General features: G+C 49.3%; 1 protein-coding gene across 4 annotated transcripts in view; it reads right to left on the bottom strand.

Moving 5' to 3' along the window:
- The window catches only part of sos1 (son of sevenless homolog 1 (Drosophila)), a 44,256-nt gene that overhangs the window by 13,644 nt on the left and 6,485 nt on the right, over window positions 1-24,127 (bottom strand). For 2 of the 4 annotated variants that reach the window (XM_085460668.1, XM_085460669.1), the window contains exons 2-20: window positions 20,590-20,715; window positions 16,436-16,567; window positions 16,194-16,358; window positions 15,790-16,050; window positions 15,572-15,715; window positions 15,387-15,497; window positions 14,924-15,022; window positions 14,281-14,408; window positions 8,240-8,901; window positions 7,838-7,919; window positions 6,504-6,620; window positions 6,259-6,362; window positions 5,857-6,079; window positions 5,657-5,776; window positions 5,402-5,564; window positions 5,168-5,285; window positions 4,868-5,040; window positions 3,596-3,712; window positions 3,227-3,509 (exon numbers count right to left, since the gene is read on the bottom strand). In XM_085460668.1, the coding sequence (XP_085316794.1) occupies window positions 3,227-3,509; window positions 3,596-3,712; window positions 4,868-5,040; window positions 5,168-5,285; window positions 5,402-5,564; window positions 5,657-5,776; window positions 5,857-6,079; window positions 6,259-6,362; window positions 6,504-6,620; window positions 7,838-7,919; window positions 8,240-8,901; window positions 14,281-14,408; window positions 14,924-15,022; window positions 15,387-15,497; window positions 15,572-15,715; window positions 15,790-16,050; window positions 16,194-16,358; window positions 16,436-16,567; window positions 20,590-20,715 (3,328 nt within the window). The remainder of the gene's footprint in view (window positions 1-3,226; window positions 3,510-3,595; window positions 3,713-4,867; window positions 5,041-5,167; window positions 5,286-5,401; window positions 5,565-5,656; window positions 5,777-5,856; window positions 6,080-6,258; window positions 6,363-6,503; window positions 6,621-7,837; window positions 7,920-8,239; window positions 8,902-14,280; window positions 14,409-14,923; window positions 15,023-15,386; window positions 15,498-15,571; window positions 15,716-15,789; window positions 16,051-16,193; window positions 16,359-16,435; window positions 16,568-20,589; window positions 20,716-24,127) is intronic. The other 2 variants (XM_085460671.1, XM_085460672.1) reach the window with 1 other exon arrangement.

The raw sequence follows: 24,127 nt of genomic DNA, 5'->3' as shown, positions 1-24,127 counted from the left end.
AAGGAGAGGAGGCGCGATGGTGGAAGCGAGCGCGAGGAAAGGAGGCGCGATGCTGGAGGCGAGCGCGAGAAGAGGTGGCACGATAGAGGAGAGCGCGATGGTGGGGAGGAGCGTGAGGAAAGGAGGCACGATGGTGAAGGCAAGATGGTGGGGAGGAGCGCAAGGAAAGGAGGCACGATGGTGGGAAGGAGCGTGAGGAAAGGAGACACGATGGTGGGAAGGAGCGCGAGGAAAGGAGGCACGTTGGTGAAGGCAAGATGGTGGGGAGGAGCGCAAGGAAAGGAGGCACGATGGTGGGGAGGAGCGTGAGGAAAGGAGGCACGATGGTGGGGAGGAGCATGAGGAAAGGAGGCGCGATGGAGGAGGCGCGATGGTGGAGAGAAGCACAAGGAGAGGAGGCGCGATGGTGGAGGCGAGCGCGAGGAAAGGAGGCGCGATGCTGGAGGCGAGCGCGAGAAGAGGTGGCACGATAGTGGGGAGGAGCGTGAGGAAAGGAGGCACGATGGTGAAGGCAAGATGGTGGGGAGGAGCGCAAGGAAAGGAGGCACGATGGTGGGGAGGAGCGTGAGGAAAGGAGGCACGATGGTGGAGAGGAGCACCAGGAGAGGAGGCGCGATGGTGGAGAGGAGCACCAGGAGAGGAGGCGCGATGCTGGAGGTGAGCGCGAGGAAAGGAGGCGCGATGGTGGAGGAGGCGCGATGGTGGAGAGAAGCACAAGGAGAGGAGGCGCGATGGTGGAAGCGAGCGCGAGGAAAGGAGGCGCGATGCTGGAGGCGAGCGCGAGAAGAGGTGGCACGATAGAGGAGAGCGCGATGGTGGGGAGGAGCGTGAGGAAAGGAGGCACGATGGTGAAGGCAAGATGGTGGGGAGGAGCGCAAGGAAAGGAGGCACGATGGTGGGAAGGAGCGTGAGGAAAGGAGGCACGATGGTGGGAAGGAGCGCGAGGAAAGGAGGCACGTTGGTGAAGGCAAGATGGTGGGGAGGAGCGCAAGGAAAGGAGGCACGATGGTGGGGAGGAGCGTGAGGAAAGGAGGCACAATGGTGGGGAGGAGCATGAGGAAAGGAGGCGCGATGGAGGAGGCGCGATGGTGGAGAGAAGCACAAGGAGAGGAGGCGCGATGGTGGAGGCGAGCGCGAGGAAAGGAGGCGCGATGCTGGAGGCGAGCGCGAGAAGAGGTGGCACGATAGTGGGGAGGAGCGTGAGGAAAGGAGGCACGATGGTGAAGGCAAGATGGTGGGGAGGAGCGCAAGGAAAGGAGGCACGATGGTGGGGAGGAGCGTGAGGAAAGGAGGCACGATGGTGGAGAGGAGCACCAGGAGAGGAGGCGCGATGGTGGAGAGGAGCACCAGGAGAGGAGGCGCGATGCTGGAGGTGAGCGCGAGGAAAGGAGGCGCGATGGTGGGAAGGAGCGTGAGGAAAGGAGGCACGATGGTGGGAAGGAGCGCGAGGAAAGGAGGCACGTTGGTGAAGGCGCGATGGTGGGGAGGAGCGCAAGGAAAGGAGGCACGATGGTGGGGAGGAGCGTGAGGAAAGGAGGCACGATGGTGGGGAGGAGCCTGAGGAAAGGAGGCACGATGGTGGGGAGGAGCATGAGGAAAGGAGGCGCGATGGAGGAGGCGCGATGGTGGAGAGAAGCACAAGGAAAGGAGGCACGATGGTGGGAAGGAGCGCGAGGAAAGGAGGCACGATGGTGAAGGCAAGATGGTGGGTAGGAGCGCAAGGAAAGGAGGCACGATGGTGGAGGCTAGCACGAGGAGAGCGCGATGGTGGAGGCTAGCACGAGGAGAGCGCGATGGTGGAGGCGAGATGGTGGGGAGGAGCGCGAGGAAAGGAGGGGCGATGGTGGAGGAGAGCACGAGGAAAGGAGGCGCGATGGTAGAGGCGAGCGCGAAGAGAGGAGGCGCGATGGTGGAGGCGAGCGTAAGGAAAGGAGGCGCGATGGTGGGGAGGAGCGCGAGGAAAGGAGGCGCGATGGTAGAGGAGAGCGCGAGGAAAGGAGGCGCGATGGTGGGAAGGAGCGTGAGGAAAGGAGGCGCGATGGTGGGAAGGAGCGTGAGGAAAGGAGGCACGATGGTGGGAAGGAGCGTGAGGAAAGGAGGCACGATGGTGGGAAGGAGCGCGAGGAAAGGAGGCACGTTGGTGAAGGCAAGATGGTGGGGAGGAGCACAAGGAAAGGAGGCACGATGGTGGGGAGGAGCGTGAGGAAAGGAGGCACGATGGTGGGGAGGAGCATGAGGAAAGGAGACGCGATGGAGGAGGCGCGATGGTGGAGAGAAGCACAAGGAGAGGAGGCGGGATGGTGGAGGCGAGCGCGAGGAAAGGAGGCGCGATGCTGGAGGCGAGCGCGAGAAGAGGTGGCACGATAGTGGGGGAGGAGCGTGAGGAAAGGAGGCACGATGGTGAAGGCGCGATGGTGGGGAGGAGCGCAAGGAAAGGAGGCGCGATGGTAGAGGAGAGCGCGAGGAAAGGAGGCGCGATGGTAGAGGTGAGTGCGAAGAGAGCGCGATGGTGGACGCGAGATGGTGGGGAGGAGCGCGAGGAAAGGAGGCGCGATGTAGAGGAGGGCGCGAGGAAAGGAGGCGCGATGGTAGAGGCGAGCGCGAAGAGAGGAGGCGCGATGATAGAGGCGAGCGTAAGGAAAGGAGGCGCGATGGTGGGGAGGAGCGCGAGGAAAGGAGGCGCGATGGTAGAGGAGAGCGCGAGGAAAGGAGGCGCGATGGTAGAGGAGAGCGCGAGGAAAGGAGGCGCGATGGTAGAGGAGAGCGCGAGGAAAGGAGGCGCGATGGTAGAGGAGAGCGCGAGGAAAGGAGGCGCGATGGTAGAGGAGAGCGCGAGGAAAGGAGGCGCGATGGTAGAGGCGAGCGCGAAGAGAGGAGGCGCGATGGTAGAGGAGAGCGCGAGGAAAGGAGGTGCGATGGTAGAGGCGAGCGCGCAGAGAGGAGGCGCGATGGTGGAGGCGAGCGTAAGGAAACGCGCGAAGAACGTCCTGAAGCGCAGCACGAGGGCGGAGCGCAGGTTGTCGCCGCCTCGTTCAGACTAAGAGGCTTACTTTGTGTCTGATTGGTCCTGCTGCTGCCGTGACCTGTTAGGGCCTCACAGGTGGACAGCAAACAGGAAGCCACAGTTCCAACCCAAAGACAGCCAATAGGGTTGGGTGGTCACATTCAATGCGTTCAATAATATCAGTGGGCAGGCTCAGTGTCAGTGTGAGTGGGCGGGTCTTACTGGAGTGGAATGGGCTGCTGGGTCCTTGCGGCGAGTCAAACACGCTGCCCACATCTGTGGAGCTGGAGGCGGCGGAGGCGGCGGAGGCAGGGGGCGGGGTCAGGGGGGTACGGGGAGAGTTGGGGGCAGAGGCCGGCGTCCCCTCGGACTCGCTGTCCGGGATGCGGCTGTAGCTGATCTTCCTGGGCTCGTTCTGGAGCGGCGTCGGATGTCTCATGGTGCCGGGTCGGGCCGAAGTGGGTCGGATCCCCGGAGACTTCAGAGGATAGGTGTACTTCTTCGCCTGCAGCAGGTGAGTTGATTAGTGTCATGCACGTCACACGCAATGCAACATGTAACATGACAAGGTGCCGCCACGCTCGTACTTACAAATCGAGGAGCCGATCGGAGCTGGCGAGGTTCGATCTCCAGAGACTTGTGGAAGAGATAATCACTGAAGTCCTTCTCCGACAGGTCGCCCATTGGGTTCAGGTTCTCGAAGAACTTCTGCTCCACAAAGACAAAACAAATGCACGTCAACAACAAAAGACCACGCTCCAACCGCTGCTCCAACCACACTTCATTGGCTTCCTGTTAAATCCAGAATTCTCACATACAAGGTCTTAAATAATCAGGCCCCATCTTATCTTAATGACCTTGTAGTACCATATCACCCTATTAGAGCACTTCGCTCTCGCTCTGCAGGCCTACTTGTTGTTCCTAGAGTATTTAAAAGTAGAATGGGAGGCAGAGCCTTCAGTTTTCAGGCCCCTCTTCTGTGGAACCAGCTTCTTAGTGAACTTCTCAAACCACATACTCCTGCTAGAACACTCAGATCTGCCACTCAACTACTTCTGACCCAACCCAGATCTCGACTGAAGTCTCGGGGTGACTGTGCGTTTGCTCTGGCTGCCCCGGTACTGTGGAACACCCTTCCTCTCGACCTCCGCGCATCTGATTCCATTGCACTGTTCAAATCACGATTAAAAACACACTTATTCAATCTTGCCTTTCCCTCTAGTTAATATTTCTTTTATGATTTTATATCATGCACTTTTATGCTCATTTAAATTCTTGTTTGCTCTGTACCTGTTGCTTTCCTATGTATTAGTGACAGTTATCTGCTTGCATATTTAGTACTTGCTTTGGTCCTATTTCTATTATCCTCCTCATATACTCTATTTTACTTGTTAAGCACCTTGGCATACCCTTGGTTTTTAAGTGTGCTTTATAAATAAAGTTTATTATTATTATTTCCTTTTTGCTAAAGCATATAGTTAGGGCTGGACCAGGTGACCCTGAATCCTCCCTTAGTGATGCTGCAATAGACGTAGGCTGCCGGGGATTCCCATGATGCACTGGGTGTTTCTTCTTCACTCACTATGTGTTAACAGACCTCTCTGCATTGAATCATATCTGTTATTAACCTCTGTCTCTCTTCCACAGCATGTCTTTATCCTGTTTTCCTTCTCTCACCCCAACCAATCACAGCAGATGGCCCCGCCCCTCCCTGAGCCTGGTTCTGCTGGAGGTTTCTTCCTGTTAAAAGGGAGTTTTTTCTTCCCACTGTTGCCAAAGTGTGTGTGTGTGTGTGTGTGTGTGTGTGTGTGTGTGTGTGTGTGTGTGTGTGTGTGAACAGAAGGTGAGGGGGTGTGTCCTCACTCTGATGTCACCCTCCACCCGCAGACAGTACGGCTGGTTCTGGTACTGCTGGATCTCTCCGGTGATCTCGGCCACTTTCCGTCTCTTGCTGAAGTTGATCAGATCTTTGCCGTGTCTGTGCAGGAAGTCGGGGTTTCCCTCCTCCGTTTTCAGGATGTTGGTCAGGTAGATTCCTGTCACACACACACATACAGTTATTTGACCTTCGAGCTGCATAGTTATCCATTAGAGATCGGTGAGAAATGAGTCATTGATAAATTGATTGACTGATAATACTACTAATCCCGAGGGAAATCATACCAAAGAAGGGGACGCAGGGGGGGTTGATGGAGCGCAGTTTAGCCAGGTACTTCTTGTAGTGGTCCTCGCTGAGCTCATGAGCGTCCTCCAGGATTTTTCTCTGACGACTCGGAATTTGCTGCAACCATAAACCGACATTTCTTCTTCTTCAAACACACGATGACGCTCACATTCTCTGTCAGCAGTTTAAACTCAGATCCTTCTGATGTCAGTGACGTTCGTGGTCATTATTACCTCAAAGGTGTGATCCAGTCTGTACACGGGTGCAGAGTTCATGGCGCTGACGACCTCTAGGACGCCATTGAAATTGTTGAGCTCCTGAAACACCTGTAGGATTTCGATGATCCGGGAAAAGACAGCGACGCGTTCCTCCAGGTTCTCCGTCTCTACGATACACCTGCAGAGGAAGTACAGCTGACATCAGCCTGACGTACTTGTGGAGTTTAGTTACCGCACACTAGACCCCGCCCATGCCAAAGTAAGGCTTACTTTTCAAACCACAGGGTGAGGTTGGTGGTGTGTCGGATCATCCGTAACAGGTTGGGCGAGTGGATCTCTTTGTCCTCTTTGGTCCAGACGCTACCGACCAGCTCAGACGGTTGCACCGCCCTGCAGGTGGAGATCGGTGGTTAGATAACAGTGGGACAGGTGCCAGGCTGGTGCAAGACAGGCGCAGGGCGGAATGTTACCTGTAAAAGTCGGACTCGAGCAGGGTGAGCTGGCGGGCGATTTCGATGGGGTGCAGGGTCATAAGGTCGAAGTGCTCAGTGTCTCCGGGTTTGCAGATGTGCCATTCGATGGGAGGAGGGGAATTCTGGAAGGTGATGCTGTGACTCGGCACGCTCACCTGGACCTGCTTCTTCCTCTGGATGATCTTGGTGATTGACTCCACCCACTTCTTCATCGCCTTACCTGCGACATTTGACATCATTTCCTTGCTCCAGCTGTTACACATTTGCACTGACTACAAGCTCTTATGTTTTCATATTCAGTTTTATCTTGTAAGAAAAGAATAGCTGACCTTTTTAAAACTCGGAATTTTGAAAAAGCGTTATCGTCTGTGCTGCACCTTTCTGAACACCTGTACGTACCTTTGACTGAAGCAATGAAGTCCTCCATCTCGCTCAGAAGGAGAGGGTCTCTCTCAAAATCATAGAAGTGATGTTCGACCCAGTGGCGACAAACATTCAACACTCTGCAGGAGGACGAGGAGGACGACGACATTACTAAATTAAAGTCGCATCGTTTTCGATTTATTCCAAACTCGAGCAGAGTGTAAACGAAACTCAGAGAACGGGTGTGAGCAGGTGTCTCTTGTAGCAGGAGCGCTTCCTACCTGAGCTGAACAGGTTGGACAAACTCTTTCCGGAAGCGTTTGAGTTCAGCGCTGGGTGGCTGTTCTCCTCCCTCCGTCTGATTGGCGTCCGCCGGCTTTGGCTCCGGGATCTCAAACCTGAAAACATCAACATCACAGAGCTGAGAGCAGAAGCACACCTGTTGAGATCCACAGGTGTGCTTCTGCTGCGACCTCCCCACAGTCCACAAGGGGGCAGGAATATCGTCAAATTTCAGCCCATTGAAAGATGGTTTCCATTCCCAAAATGGAACCATTAACAGAAGACCTCTGCTCCTCCTCCTCCTCCGCCCTGCTCCTCACACTTTATTTGCTCCGATTGTCTGTGAAGGTTCTCAGTCCTCCAGGTCGTCGTCGTCGTCTAGGCAGCTCAGAAAGAAAAGCACCTGGACTTCTTTGGGGGTTTTTTAAGATTTAATTTAATTATTACATTTTAAAAACAAAAGCTCTTACAGAATAATTATGGCACAAAGTAAATATCTACAACTCGTTACAATACGGTAAGTTATTGTGACTGTAGGAACACACTTAGGTGTATATTCTTGCATCCCAAGGATAATGTCATCTGGACTTCTTTAAATTCCTTGAAGATGTTTCAGAAGGTGGAGTCCCAGATTTAAGCCCTCTGGGAGTGTCTCCCCAGAGGGTCCTGGACCCCCTATTGAACCTCCCCTAATCACACGAGGATCCAGGTCATCGTAGACCCCTAACCCCTGTGAGGTGGTATCTGGTGAACCCGCTGTGAAACCTAGCCCCACCCTATCATGTGACTTACTGAGGTCAGATGGCCCAGGAAGTGAGTGGGCGTTAAGGCATCTGGGAAGGATCTCAGACTGGATTATAGATGGCAGACAGTTGGTGTGGTAAGCCCCACCCTCTGTTCAAAGATGGTCGTACACAGTGGACATAGATGCTGATCAGGCAGATGATCAATAGGGGGTCCAGGACCCTCTTGGGGGACGCTCCCATAGGGCTTAAATCTGGGACTCCACCATCTGGTCTCAGAACTGAAGACGCTTCTGGGATGAAACGTCTTCAAGGAACTTAAACAAGTCCAGATGCTTTTCTGCCCGAGCTCCTTCAATGTCCTCCGATTGGTTCTCCAGACTCTCATGAAATTGCGTGTAAACAATATGTGTTGCTAGGCAACCAGAGACAAGCTGAGGTGTAAATATGAGCCAGTCTGCTGTATATATGGTTCTATTTGTTTAAATGATAAATAAACCCAATAACACACGAGACGACGGGGTTTTAATGAAACCGCTGTGTGAGAGCAGGCGTTCTGATTGGTCACTGTGCCTGGCAGGTAAGCTCACCTCTCTATGAGCAGGTCCAGCAGCTCCCGAGGTTTGCAGAATGATCTGTAGGTGGTCAGAAAAGTCCGGACGAAGTTTGGATCTGAAGGAAAAAACACGAGCTGATCAGTGAGGGATCAGATCAATCAGCCTCGAGGGCCGGTGCCCTGCAGCTTTTAGATCTCACCCTGGGTCGACACACCTGAATCACACGATTAGTTCATTAGCAGGCCTCTGGAGAACTTGGAGGTCATTTAGCCGTTTAAATCAGCTGACATGTCTAAAACCTGCAGGACACCGGCACAGTCGGCGCCCACATCGCCCCCAAGTCTCACCTCGCTGCCACGTTGAAACTCAAGCTACAGGTCAAGAAGCTAAAACAGCAGCAGTACGACATCTCACCTGTGTGACATCACGCCTCACCTGCGTACATGTGGAAGGTGAGTCTCTCGATCAGCTTCAGGACAGTCCCCGCCTTGATGATGGGAATGCCGGACTTGGACTGGACGTTCTCCTCGAACACGACGTTCTCCTCAGAGTCGGGCTCGGCAAAACGGTACACCTCGGCGCCCGGGAGTCTCATCTGCTCCTCCTTCTCCTCCTGCAGCATGGCGGTGTCCAGCATGCGCTCCAGTGTGCTGCGGTACTGCAGCGAGATCAGCGCCGCCATCCAGCCGTTCTTCTCCTCTGCAGACTTGGCGGCAAACACCACACTGTTGCCATCTTTCAGGATGATCTCGAAGGCGTGGCGGTACTCGCCCTCCTTGTCATCTTTGTCGTTGATCTGAACTTTGCGCATGAAGAACTTTTCTTTGAGGCGGTACTCCGCGGTAGAACTGGCACCAGGCAGCCGCGGCGGGCCATGATTAGACTTGCAGCAGATCATCAGGCCGTCGAACAGGAAGATGTGGCGTTCGTGTTTGGCGCCGACGCGGGTCAAGGTACCCTCCATGATGAACTCATTACAGCACTGGCCGATGTCCTTCCCCTCCCAGCCGTCGATGTTCTTTTGGATCTCGTTCATCTTCTTGATGGCGAGGTGCTTACCCTTCATCTGGTGGCAGTAGAAACGGCACGCCGACTCGCTGCATGCCACCACACAGGAGCGAGAATATGTAGAAGAAGAAGAAGAGTTAGTGAGGAGGATGGAGAGAGCAGGGCTCGCAATATCACTAGCCCGACGTCCTGGGGCTAGTAATTTTTCCAGTCGGACTACCAAAATCTATCTCTGCCCTGCCCGTCGGCCTATCGTAGGAAGGAAAAATATATGTCAATGCTTTTGCATTCTTTCAGAAATGTAGCTGGGTAATTATGTCATTGGCATCGGTGAGCCACTGTCAATATGTGACATATTGAAATCGCGTTTGAATTTGCGCTTGTTTTTTGCTTTCACTTTGCAATCGCGCGAACTGTGTATAGAGAGCGACAGCACTGATCTGTGAGTGATGATAATTTGTGCAACAATTCCTCTGACATCGTCTTATTAATCGTTAGCTTACTATGCAAACATGACAAGTGAAATCTCCCGCAGCTTAAACATGTGAGAGGTTGATCGTGCAGAGAATCGCTGAGCTTATGTGAGTCCGTGTGTAAAAGCATTTCAGTTCTGCTGAGCCAAATAAGACAGGTCAGGGTGAAGAAGTGACAGCCAAAGAAAAGCTTACCACAAAACGGAGAAGTTATGACAAATCAGACTATAAGGCAAAAAGAAAGTGCAGCTTTATGGTTTCATGGACAAAAGAATTTCTGTGGCTGCAATATGACGAGCTAAATAACCAGGGCTGCACATAAGTGGTCCGCAGGTGCACATTCGCTGTCAAAATAAAAAACACGCACAAGATAAGAAGTTGCAACGCGTGTTTGCGTACATAAGATTTTCAGGAGGAGGACAGACATTTGTTTAGAACTCTTAAAGATGTCGAAGAAGCTCCTTTAAGCAATTACTGTGATGTTCCTCCACCTCCAAAGAAATGTCAGATGGCGTACGAACCACAAAAGAAGCGCGTACCGTATTTTCACGACCATAAGGCGCACTTAAAAGTCTTAGATTTTCTTCAAAAAGTACGGCGCGCCCTATAGCGCAGTGCGCCCTGTGTGTTGTAAGGAGGACGTAGTAGAGAACACCATGAGAACGCTAAAGGGTGAAGTGTGGGCGCAACCCTGAAAATGGCAAAGAGACACGCTTATGGAGCACAGTTTAAACTGAAGGCCATCAGCTACGCGGAGGAACATGGAAATCGAGCAGCGGCGAGAGAATTTAAGATAAACGAATCGATGGTTCGCAAATGGAGGAAGCTAGAAAACGAGCTCCGGCAGGTCAAGAAAACGCAGCTGAGTTTCCGCGGACATAAGGCGAGGTGGCCCGAGTTGGAGGAAAGACTCGAGCGGTGGATCATCGAGCAAAGAACGAGCGGGAGAAGCGTTTCGACGGTCACCATTCGGCTAAAAGCAGTTTCACTTTCACTTTTTATGAAACGGTGCCATTTTTCCATCCGGATGTATGTAAGGAGACCAGGTGGGTTTTTTCCACGCATCACCATCGCTCTTAATCTGTGACTCTATGCGTGCCCATCTCACAGCCGATGTGAAAAAACTAGTGAAACAAATGAACTGTGAGCTTGCTGTCATTCCGGGAGGCCTGACAAAGGAACTCCAACCGCTGGACATCAGCGTGAACCACCCGTTCAAAGTAAGGCTGCGAGCGGCCTGGGAGCGATGGATGACCGATGGAGACCACAGTTTCACCAAGAGTGGAAGGCAGCGCCGGGCGAGTTACGCCACAATTTGCCAATGGATTGTAGATGCTTGGGCTAACATGTCTGCTGGCACTGTTGTTCGAGCTTTCGCAAAAGCCGGCATCATTTCCGAGGAGCCGCACGGCACGGAAAGTGACTCTGACAGTGAAGACAGTGAACCTGGCATGTTTGATGGAGATTTAGCGCAGCTGTTCAATTCAGACACAGAGGATGAGGACTTCGATGGGTTTGATTGATGATAAAAATGTGAGTACCAAACTTCGTTTTGCTCCTGCTTTATTTTTAAATACGCACACTTGTATGCTTGTGTGTTGTTGATGATGACGATTACCGGTAATAAAAATGTGAGTAAGGTACCGAACTCAGGTTTGCTCCCGCTTTATTTTTAAATACGCATACGGTACTTGTATGCGCCCTATGGTCCAGTGCGCCTTATGTGTGTGTTAAATATAGTAATGGCACACATAACTGAGACTGCGCCTTTTAGCACAATGCGCCTTATGGTCGTGAAAATACGGTATTCTCGGAAAAGTGGTTGCAGGAGGTGAGCTGGCTTCAAACAAATGATGAATGCACAGAGATGTGGTGCAGAATGTGCCGTGAAAATCCCACTCTAGGACAAAGACACTGCCTTTATATGGACGCAAACGCGCGCTGCAACTTCTTATCTGGTGCGCGTCTTTTATCTTGACAGCGAATGCACACATGCGGACCACTTATGTGCACCCGTGTAAATAACATAATGTTCTGCCGGGTGTGTTGTTGGTTTTCCCTCGATTTCTGAGTCGACAAGCGCCTTTGTTACTGGGACCAGTCATTTTAAGAAAGGCCCCCATTAGAACCCATGAGAAATGCAAGAAATGCATTATTGCTCAGTCTGCAATATCTTTCCCAGAACAAACACCAATTGCAAATAATATACTAAAAATAAACCTGAAAAATCTGTTTAGAACAGCTACTATGTTGCAAAGAGTGAACTACCACTGGCACAATTTTATCAGTCTTTGCAAACTTCAAAAAGCAAACGGCCTCGATCTTGGTTCCACTTGCCTCTTACCCGTGACTTCAGTGGAAATTTCAAATTCTGATCTGACACAGACTGATTCATGTCCTACACAGTTCTTACAAGTTCATAGAAATTTCTGTTCAATTAGAACCAAGTATTTGAGTTGATGATTGTAATTTTTATACAATGTTGTAATTTGTGTTTCAACAATTTTTTGATTGATGTTTTGTTTCCAATATTATACATTAAAGTATAATATTGGAAACAAAACATCAATCAAAAAATTGCTCTCTCTTTTATTCGGGCTACTTAAATTTATTTTGGGCTACCAAAAACTGAAGAGTCTCTGCCCGAAGGACTACCAGGATTTTGAAATGTTGCGAGCCCTGGAGAGCCAGAGGGGGCGGGTCTCTGTGTGATTTCAGTGAGAAACACATTTAAGGAAATCACGGGACTTTCACAATAAAAGCAGCAGCTGTATAGCAGCTCTTGAAGTTATGAGCTGAAGTCAGAGTTACACGTTTCACTTCCTGTCAGCTGCTGCTTTCTTCCTGTGCGTCACACAGACATACGTGATCAACATTTCTGATCAGCTACAGATCGCTAAATTATTGGAAGTTAGTTCACTGCTAATAGAGCTGCTCACTCATCATTGGGTTGGTTGAGGAGGTCAGGCTTTGTACAAACCAGCAAAGCTGCAGCGACAACAGGAAGTGAGGTCACAGCAGGCCGACTCGGACCTCAGCTGGGACAAACCGCCACGCTGTGACAGAGACACAGTGACATCGTCATTAATGAGCACGTGTATTATCAATGGCAGTACTGGGTTCTGATCAACGTGTGAAAAACACCAATGTGATGTCATCAGGACGTGAACCCTGCAGGCGTGAGGAAGCAGCGCTGATCAGACGCATCGACGGCCCTGCAGGTCTGATCGATTGGACGACCTGAGAGCGGACGGACTGCTGCTTTATTCGCTGAGCCTGTTGTTCCTGCGAGCTGCTCACTAATCACATTATAACTTAAACCCCCGAGGTATGTGGAGGCGGGGCTTCACTGGGCTGCAGCAGACCCTCGACCACATTTACTTCCCTCACCCAGGGCCTGCCTCCAACACCAGGCGTTTACCTACTGATATTTATCTGCCCCCACCAGTGACCATCAGTGTAACTCTGAACCCATCGGCCGGCACCGACCTTCATTATTGGCTTTTATGCATCTCTACCCCACACCATCCACCTGCCTCCATCCACCTGCCTTTGGTCATTCATTACCAGCCTTATCTGCATGATTTGTGCAAGGATCCATCCAGCTGTGACTTTCAGCTTTAAAAAGAAGTTTAACAAAAGTAGTGCACGGAGTAATGAGCGCCTCACCTGAGCACCGAGCACGTCACCCAGTCAGCTCTGAACATGGCAGCAAGTGCTCAACTGTCGATGACTAAAACCTGACACCTGCACTTCAGTCTCAGCGGGACGGATTTAAAAATCTGTTGTTCAGAGTTATGAAACACATCTTTTTCTAACCAGCAATGAATCCAACTGCACCACCAATTCTATCTCCCTCCACCCGCCTCCACCCGCCTCACAGGCTGATATAAATCTTTTCCAGCTCTTCTGTAACTCGTCAGTGAAGAGATGGAGGACGGCGGTCTGCACTGTATTCAGGTCAGTTTATCAGCCAGACAGGTGGTGCTCAGCCACAGAGGGAAACACCTCCACCTCCTCACAGTTAGGGTGGAACAAAAACTTCTGTGCTCTGACCAATCAGACACGGAGATTCGGACACCGTTTCCGGCTATGGAGAAGAGGGAGCATGCAGCATGCAGTTCAAAGCAGCATCCCTGCTTGTGGGCGGGGCATCAGTTTAACCACACCTCCATTACATTTCTCGTATCATCATTTCTTCTGAGCCTGATGCTGAACGCTCCACGTCTCAAACTTAAAACCAGCCAATCCCCTCGTTAGCTGTTGGGTCCTTAGCATCGACTGCTACAAACAAAAACACTAACAGGTCGTATCTAAGCCGCTTTTCTCCAGTTTACCTCCACCGCTCTTTGTCTACCACCATCACGCCTACAGGAAAACACGAGAGAACAAAGAGAGGTCACCTACGTCCTCATGTCCGCCTGCCAGTCATCGACCGTGGGCCCTCCGCCTGCTCGTTCGTCGTGTAATAAAGGAGAAACTTTACTGAGCGGGCGGCAGCAGCAGCTTTCCCCTCTCTCTCTCTCTGAGCTCTTTTCTTTCTAACAGAGAACAATAAGCTGCCCTCGCGCTTACGCCACTTCCTCCAAACACCGCCACCCCCCCACCGGCGACCCTAACGAACCCTCCCCTCCCCATCCTGCTCTATTTTGGTCCAAAGGGAAACGCAGAGGATGGGCGGAGTCCCACCCACAGTGTTTGTGCAGAGTGCGAGCTGCTGCCCGGCAGTTACAGCTGAACTCGGCCGGTTCTGGTTCTGTCCTGGCTCCGCTCGGGGATCTCACACTCAGGGGTGAAGGCTGACTCTTTGCCATGAACAGGTGAAGGAGCAGTCCTCGTGTGGTCTACACGCCTGACACTGATTATTAGTTATTGATGAACAGGTAAAGATCAATAACCTGCTGTCGGTCATGAGGTTCTTATTATCATTTCTACTCATGCCCTCTGCCCGTCCATCGCGCACGTGTGTGTCTGTGTGCGTGCAGGTGTGCGTACCTGAGCCTCCTCTTGGCCAGGCTCCTGGAGCAGATCCTCTCCATGCTGCTCTGCAGGTTGAGCAGAGCCGTGATGGCCTGTTTCAGACACTCTTTATCCTCGTCATCCTGACTCTTCTCCTCCAGTTGCTGTGGAAACAGAGAAGGGAGGGGCTAACTACCTCCATCAGACAGAGAACTAAGAACAAAACCTGTGCTGTCCAATCAGAGTCCAGGACTCCCTCTGCCCCCCGTGAGCCCTCAGCTGTGAAATAATCTGCACTACATGACTGGAGGTATTTCAGAGATTTGCCCTCAGAGGGGCAAAGCCTCTTACGGCCGCAGTGGAAAGTCCCAGACCTGGACCGGCTCCACGGGAGACTGGTGCGTGCCATCACCGCACCTGACTGGGTTCACCTGGGACCAGTTTCATGTGCTCAGCCACTGCCGGCCTGCAGGGAATGCTCTGTGGCAGGATACCGCCACATCATAAAGCGGTGCTATGACCAGGTTTGATACAGGTATAGTGCGTGTATAAGGCAGGTGAGTTACAGGTGCACTTGTGTGTTCGGCATCGCCTCTGTTGATCTCTGCGGGTGGAAGCGTGCAGAAACGCGCAGCGGGATTTAACACACATGTACAAGCGTCTCTGTCAGGAGACTCACCTTGAGGATCTCGAACAGGTGCAGGCAGTGGTAAACAGGTGTGAGCAGCAGCCTGGGCAGAACGTACTGAACGGCCTCTTTAAAGCCCTCGCAGATGGACTGCAGACAGACACACAGACAGACGCTTCATCATCAGCGGTCACGTGACCCGCCGCACACGCCGATCTCTATCAACACGCTGCACACCTGAGCAGAGGTTCGTCTCACATGATAATCAGCTGACGTTGCACCCGCTCGTCTGTTTGTCTTATGACATCAGAGGAAAGGTGGCTCCGCCTGTGAAAGCGCGCTCATTGGCTAACGACTTGTGATTGACAAGTCGTTAGCCAACGAATGTGCAGGAAACACTACAGGCTGTATTTTTTTATTTAACTGATCCCAGAACCTCCCAGAGGTCAAAGGTCAGAAAAGTCTGCTTTCACCTTCTCTGACAGAACCATTGTAATCAGAGTACTGGCCTCACCTGCAGGTGGAAGGAAGCTCCAGGTTTGGACACCTGACTGAGGAAGTGTTCATGGAAGCCAGAGCGCAGCATGTCCTGAGCGTACGTCTCATAGGGGTCGAAAGCCAACTCCTGCCAATCAAAGCTCACGTCATTCTCAAGCAGACAACCGATCGATCAACAGATCAATCCACAGGCGTACAGACCTCAGCCAGGTCCTCGAAGCAGCTCCCCACCAGAGGATGAGGACTTCCTTCGCCGGTCATTTCCACCGTGTCCTCGATCAGACCGAGCAGCTTCACCGTCACCTCGTGGATATCCAGGATCCGACTGAAGATGCTCTCCACATCCTGCAATCGATCAGAGACTCATCAATTACACCAACCTGAGAATGTCACGGATCAAACACGTCGTCGTCACTCACAACAGAATCACCAATCACCAGACCAGTTAGTGATGTCACCGGTGGACATACGTGCTGGGAGAAGAGCATGGAGTTGGAGTTGAAGGGCTCCCTGAACACCCTGATGATCAGGTTGAGCTGCCTCAGGTACTGCCGACAGTCCGCCATGAAGCTCTTCACCAGCTCGTAGTAACTCTGCTCCTCATTGGCTGACGGCTCCTCATCCATTAGCGGGAAGCCACTGATGTCCTCCTCGTCCTGGTGAAACATGTTCATCAACACCTGCACAGCGACACACAGACCTACAGGTGAGACACGCAGAGTTTAAAGGTTCCTCCAAACCATGAGACGGACTGAGCGGCTGCACGGTGTGGAGCTTTCACTGGACTGTGTTGTATTTTGTTGTGTGCGTGTGCGTGTGCGACCTTGTCGGCACACATGGCCACGGTGATATCCTGCTGGGAGATCTCATAGTGTCGAATGTTCCTCACGTAATTTCCTGCCAGCTTCAGGATGTCCGCAGAGATGTACTCCAGGACGGCGACCATGTACACGGACACCTGGTGGTCGATCTTATAGCCCAGCACCTCCTAAAGCACAGCACCGTGGTGAACACACTCAAGGCACCATGGGAAATGTGCGTAAGCCATATGATGAAGAAATGTACCTTGAGCAGGGGATGGATCTTATCAACAGGCAGCGCCAGCGGGTTCCTCCTCCTCCTCTTCTCAATGGCACTCTGAGCATCACTGAGTGCCCACTTATCGATCGGGTGAGGAAAACTCTTCTGCACGCGCTCCTGGAGAGAAAAGGGGCGGGTTCAGGACACGAAGCGGACTCCGGTAGCCTGCACGCCTTGGCTGGGCCGATAAGAACCAAACAACACCTGATCTGAGCAGGGCTGTGCGATATGACGAAATGAAAACATCTTTCATATAATACACTATCGTTTGTTTCACGGTGATGCAAAATCCACTGTTTATGGATGCGGGGACAGAGAATCCCAGCACGACCAGTTTAGACGAGGCAGAACCAGGTAGCTGCAAACAGACGGACCAGTCCACACAAATCCAGGACCTTATTCCTAAACAAGGGCCGCCTCTGTTGCGCGGACACAGTTTGGTTATGAAACGTCTGACATGGAAAACTGCACAACGTAAGTTCTGGCACAAAGCGGCGCCACTTCAGACTCGAACAGCACAGAGCTCTTCTCAGTAGGGCTGGAACACAAAAAAAAAACGTCGACGTAAAAAAATCTGCGTCGATGCGTCGTCACTTTCAAAAAAAGACATGGCGGCAGCGAGTAGTGGAATCATGAGTGAGGCAGTTGCAGTCAACTTAAATCACTCCACCCGAACACGCAGTTCTACAGTATGGGGATATTTTAACAGAAAAGGAAGTGATTCAGTCGTTTGCCGGCTTTGTGAGGTGGAAATGGCCTATCATAAAAGCACGACGGCTATGCACCAGCACCTCAAACGACGGCATCCAGGAGCAGCTTCTGCAAAGGACAAACCACCGTAAGTTTAACTTTTTTACTAACGCTAGTTTTTACCCGTTAATTCATCCAGACCCCCCCACGTAGACGTACACTCACTCATAGACACAGATAAAGACCCAACCTCCGTAAATGCAAAACTCATTTAAGCTGCTGAGCAGTAACATATAGCAGCTGCTGTTGTTATTGTTTTTTTTGGTTTGTGGCCCATGCTGGCAAAATGAGTCGGAATGCGCGCAGGCTGATTATCAGAATCGGCGAAAGACAAAAATGTGAGACAGCGAATTGGCCGCAGGAGAAATGTTAACAAGGATAATGCACCACCTGCTAAACGTAGCCGTCGTGGACACTATTACAACATTGTTAAAGTGCTTGCAAAAGCAAAATGACAATGAACTCTTGATTTGTCAAATTTAATGTGTTTCATCCTATTTGAACGCTGTTTTTATACATAATGCTTCTCCAGCTTGATCTTATAGGTCAAAGTTATGCCATCTAATGACTAGAAAGCAGTGCACCAGTAAAGGTGCCATCAGCCCTGGGTGTTTAAACGTTATCTTTTCCAGCCATCATGATTACTGCATATCATATGTTCAACATTGGGGATTATCATTAACCTCTTACTGTTATGCTATGAAAGCACATGGCATAACAGTATGTGTGTATCTATCTATCTATCTCAACCAGATCCTTATCAAATTATTTTGATATTATGCTTTCCATATAATTATTTAGTAATTATTCGAATTCATATGTGTGCTGTGTGTGGTTTATGATTTCAGGAATAAACAGAAAAGTCTGGAGGACTACTGTCAGAGAAGAAGTACACCATGCACCCCCCAGGAGGTGGCTGTACTTACTGAGAGCGTCTTAGCTATGATTTTAAAAGACAAGAGACTACTTGCTGTGGGTGAGGGATTCAAAGAAATGCTGACCACTTTCCAACCAGGTTACACTCTGCCGTCTAAGCGTCATTTTACAAGCATGATGGAGAGAAAGTATGAAACTTCAATGGAGAAACTAAGGAATGAACTAAAAAAAAGCCTCCAAAACATCCAAAATCTCCCTTACCACTGATGCTTGGACAAGTCTGGTCACAGAGTCCTACTTAGGGGTAACTTGTCATTTCATTATTTGTTCAAAGACGCCATTGCTGCTGTTTGTATATTATTAATTTTTTGCTATGATTTCCTTTGTTATATTTGTTTTGCAAAACATTTAATTTTTTGTTAAAAACAGCAGATTGTAGTACAATGTTATTGTGGATTTTATTTTGTGAATGAAGAGCACTTTTTGGCAGAAAGCAAAGTGAATGTTACATTTTGTTTGTTTAAAGACACCATTGTTGCTATTTATTTGAAATGTTTTGTTAACTTTTCCTTAATTTTATATATGTTTGCACATTTCATTTCTTGTTAAATGCTATCTCTATTGTATTGATTGTACGACCTCTACAACTTTATTTTGCAATTTTTTTTTTATTAAAAGGTCTTCAAGTGAATAAATTTGTGTTTTTCATTTATATACATAAATTAATAAATGTGAAATTGCTATACAAGTCAAATAATGGGGAAAAAAATCATTAATCGAATCGAAATCGAATCGGATTGAAAAATGAATCGTTAGATTAATCGATGCATCGAAAAATTAATCGCTTCAGATTCATCGATTAGGAAAATAATCGTTTTGCCCAGCCCTACTTCTCAGGTGACAGAGTGGAGAGAGTTTACGGACGAGAAGCAACAAAGAGCCGTCAGGTGCTCCAAACCAACCTCAGACTCAAACGCTACAACGGGCGTTTCCCCGCAGCACGCCGTGTAGAAAGACTCACAAAGAAAATGGCGGCCGTTACAACTTCTATCTAAAAATAGATGGTTTCATGCATCGGTCAGAACACTCCGCTGAAAACGCCTCACACGGGTCGAGTTACAGAAAAAGCACATTTAGTGACAGATGAGGTTATCGGGAGATAACCGGGTCATATCGCACGGCCCTTGATCTGATGTGGTTTCTGGGTTGAAGCCATGGGTATAGTTGATCACACGGCACAGCACACCTGTCCTGTGCTCTGAGTGGATAAAGGGAGCCAATAACCCGAGGTTATTCTGTCATCACGGCTCGGTTATTGACAGGTCTCTTGATTCAACTTATTTATATAATCACAGCAACAGTCGCCTGAAAGCGCTTTACGCTGTGAGGTAAAGAGCAGTACAGAGAAAACTCTGTGAGCAGGCTGACGGTGGGAAACAGGAAGAAACCTGCCTAACGATAAGCTCCGCCTGGCTTCACAAAAGTGGATTTTACAAACTGGAGACTCTGACTGCGCTCGGGCGTTTCTGGAGAACCGCCTCCTGTCCTAAATCCTTGATGTCATCCAAGAACCGGAGTCACATCCATGATTCAAACGCTGAGCTGTGCTGTGGACGATGAGGAAAAACAAAGGAGCGCCATGACGACGTGACGCATCAGGTCCACTGACCCAAAGAAGAGGAGCGCCATGTTTGGTGAGGAGCAGGCCGGTGGATTCTGTGATCCTGCACAGACCACAGATGGACCTGCGAGCAGCTCCGGGACCACTGCGGCGAGGAAGAACGAGTGCTGGGAACACGCAGACGCACGATGAAGTCAGTGCCATCAATACTCTAGGAGGCGTGAGCTGAAACGGTGCGTTCTATTACTCAGGTAACGGCACCTGTGCGGCGATTAACCCTCGGTGTTCACACCTGCTCGGCAACAATCACAAGGAACCGGGACGACGAGTATCGGTCACAGTACTGACGAGTACTGGTATCGAGAGGTAGTACTGACTTACATCCTTACACCTGTCCAGGTGTGCGGTGCAGCCGGTCAGCAGCTGTGCTTTTCACTAGACCGTCTGCTGCTTGGTCACATGTCCAGCACTTACACGACATCATGTCCTGTCACATGATGCAGCCTGAGGGATCATGTGACCTCTGTGAGCGCGATCAACGGATGGCACGTGTCACCAAACACGAACACACACAGGATGTGAGTCTGAGGAACGGTCAGGGGTCAAAGGTCAGGGGTCAAAGGTCAAATATCAGGGATCGGGTTGAGGATTAAAACGCCAACAGCGTGGCGTTTTGTTTTTTTCCCCAGACAGCACCTCGTTACGTCATCGCAGCCGCCGATCCCACCTCGGCCTCACAGTGATGTCATCATCAGGAACTCATGTGATTGGCTGTTCAGCTGCTTCCAGCTGACTTCTGACGCAAACATCAAAACTTTATTTAAATGGTAAAAATGACAGTAAACACAGAAAGAACCTGGTGTGCATTATCGTTAGCGTGCGTCCGTCTCACCTCGACGTCCTGGCACGTGCGCGGCTGAGCCTGACACAGCATACTGAGCAGCTGCAGGATCAGCTCCTCCACGTACTGCAGCGCCTCCTGCTGGGACACCAGGTTAGGATGCACCTGGTTCAGTACCTGAACACACACACACACACACACACACACACACACAGATCAGTCATAGCGTCACTGACAGCTCGTGGCTTCCTGACAGTTACTAATAAATGTGCCGGGCAGCTCATGAATGCGACGTTTACAAATGTCTCAGCGTTTACAGATTTTAGATATTTAAGTTTGGAAGGACGAGACGTTTGAAATCAGGAATTCAGGTCATAAATGCAGAAGAAGCTGCTGAATGTGATTGGAACTGGACATTATTATTACCTTCCAACATAAAGCGCCGTCGTTGTCATTTTCGTGCTTTATAAATAAAACTGAAATCCTCACTGCACAGTTTTGCACAAACTGTAAATACCAAACGATTGTTAATATTTAATACTTTGGTATTTTTATATTATTATTATTATTATTATTATTATTATTATTATTTTCCTTCTTTGATTTAGCTGTACACTTTCTAATGTTCATGTAAAGCTGAGGAAGAATTTCATTACAGGTAAATGTTCCAATACTGTTTCTCTGTATAAGACAATAAAACTTGAACCCACGATTGTAAACGTGATCCACTCAGGATCTGCAACTCGGACAGTTTGCTGATCTGTTCCGGAGCACATGCTCCCGTTCTGGGCCGAGCCGCTGAAAACGATTCAGGTGATTGTCAGTGGAAAACCTGCCGACACTCCGAAGCCTCAAAATGCTGTCTAAATGACTGAGCTTCAATCTGTGAATGCATTTCAAAATGAAATGTAATCAGATTACAATCACACTGTCTGCTAGAGCAGGGCGATATGACCAAAAATATTTATCACGATATACATTTGGTTTGTAAAATTAGCTTTCGTCCGTCAGATACACAACAAAGCACTTTTTTTGGTAGCGCATGCTAGCGGGCTGTCGTTATTACCGTGTTTTTTGGAAAATACGGCGCACTTAAAATCAACCCTTTGAGTTTCTGAAAAGCAACAGAGCCCCTTATAATCCCGTGCACCTTATGTATGAACTCTGGTTGTGTTTACTGACCTGGAAACGATTTTATGTGCACGGCGCTCAGAAATCTGTCAAATGTTTCAGTGCGACTTTGCTGAGCTACGAAGCCGCACCGCTTGATGGATTGTCGGAGCATTACGGCTATCGTAGGCGGAGCCTCGCGGAGTGATACGTACTGTGCTTCAACATAATGTTACCATATTGTGTGTGTATAACCTCTTTTTAAGTTTTGTGGATGTTATACTTGGTTATGCTGAGGATGTGTCGGCCAGTTTCCACTGAAATGCTTTTTGGTTAAACCGTCAGCGAGGAATTTGCACTGTTACATTTTTATATAACTTTAATGCACATAAAACAGCTGCTTGTTTAAGTGAAAATACATTGATGGGTTTTTTGCACTAATACAGTTGTAAATGGCCCTAAGGACCCCAAAGCGCTTTACACACACACATCCACACACTGGTGATGGCAGCTACATTGTAGCCACAGCAAATTTTCAAATGTATATCGTGATGAATATTTTTGGTGAATGTGTGTGTGAATGGGTGGATGACTGGTTGTGTAAAGCGCTATACAAATACAGGCCATTTACAACTGTATTAGTGCAAAAAAAACCCCATCAATGTATTTTCACTTAAACAAGCAGCTGTTTTTTTTTTTTTTTATGTGCATTAAAGTTATATAAAAATTTAACAGTGCAAATTCCTCGCTGACGGTTTAACCAAAAGGCATTTCCAGTGGAAACTGGCCGACACATCCTCAGCTTAACCATGTATAACAGGGGCGATTTTAGCCCATTTTTGAAAATGAATCACAGCACCCCCAAAGATTTCTTCCTTTTTTGACAATATTTGCTGTTTGTGTGACACACTACTAAAAATATAAAAACATACAGTACGTACTTGAGATGGAACATTTTAACAACAAAAGTATAGATAACCCCCCCCCCCTCCCAAAGTGGTTTGTTCCAGCTCTCCCCTGCTCTGGCTCTTGTGCTGCCAGAGCGATGGTGGCTGAGACGCAGCGGAGCGGAGGTGGAAGCGCCTGCCTTAAAACAGGACATATTAGCTGCATTTAACCTTCAGTTACTCTTTATATAGTTGGTAGGAGTCAGAACATGTTTCTGTTTACCTGAAAAACATTACACCAGGTAACCTGCAGTGTTGGAAACGTGTTTCCTGACGATGTTTGCTGCCCTACAATCCGTCCTGCTCTGTTGTAAAATCAGCCACATTTCTTCAAAATCTTTAAAATGAAAAGTTGTAATATATTCATATTCCAGGTATTCCTCATAAAATATGTTTGTAACATCAGGCCATTTGCATTTTTATTTATTTTTTCATTAATTAAAAATGCAGTTTTTGTATCACTACCCCACTCTTCCACAAGTGGGGTCAGAAATGACTCCAAGCAGTTCCTGTGGAATCTTCTATGAAACGTTCATTCTTAGCAACTCTGACTGACCCACTTCCACTTCTGATCGATCAGGAATTAATTTTTACACAGTAACATATATGATTTACAGTCAGGGCTGCACATAAGTGGTCTGCAGGTGTGCGTTCGCTGTCAAAATAAAAGTATTCCCAGAAATTGCGCTTTTTTGGGGGTGGAGGAACACAAAAGTAATTGCTTATGGAGCTTGCTTCTTCGACATCTTTAAGAGTTCTGATAAAATGTCTGTCCTCCTCCAGATTATCTTATGTACGCAAACGAGCGTCTCAACTTCTTATCTGGTGCGTGTCTTTTATTTTGACAGCGAATGCGCACCTGCGAACCATTTATGTGCAGCCCTGTTTATAGTTTCCTGTGCATTTCAAACATTGTCCTTTCTGGGGGGGGGGGGGGGGGGGGGTTTATTATTTAAAGTAACACGGCTGCTATGAGGCCAGCTAGGATCCCTGTGGCTCTACAAATGATCCAGGACGGATGGGATGAAGAGCCCGTCAGAGGCATTGACTCAGAATCTGACATCTCAGATATAGAGGACCCAGACTATCTAGGTCTAGTACTGTCTCCCCAATAGATGCATGGAAGATGTTCATGTCTGATAATATAATAGAAGAGGTGCTGACATGCACAAACATGGAGGCACGAAGAGTCGCCACAGACAGGGGAAAGAGTGGAAAAATGTAATCAAACTTAAGCTCCTGGCCTTCATTTGATTGACCGTTCTTGCAGGAAATGAGACGAACTGGGATGTACCAGTCGGTGTGTTTTTTGGGAGTCCTCTGCATAACCCATTGTACAAGGCCACTATGTCAATTCAAAGATTTGAAGATATTCGCCCGTCTTGCACTTTGAGAACAAGAGGACCAGAGCCTACCGACTGAAAACAAACCACATGGCAGCTTTCTGCTACGTATGGGGCCTGTTCCTGGTCAACTGCAGGCAGAAATTCATCCTCAGTGACTGTGTTACAGTGGATGAACAACTTCTGCAG

This window comes from Copadichromis virginalis, linkage group LG6 (genome assembly GCF_057382275.1).
Source record: "Copadichromis virginalis isolate Kocher_CV1m ecotype Utaka linkage group LG6, C_Virginalis_male_GT1.1, whole genome shotgun sequence".
Taxonomy (NCBI): domain Eukaryota; kingdom Metazoa; phylum Chordata; class Actinopteri; order Cichliformes; family Cichlidae; genus Copadichromis; species Copadichromis virginalis.
Note: the sequence above shows the minus strand (reverse complement) of the source record. Positions and strands in the feature narration are given on the sequence as shown.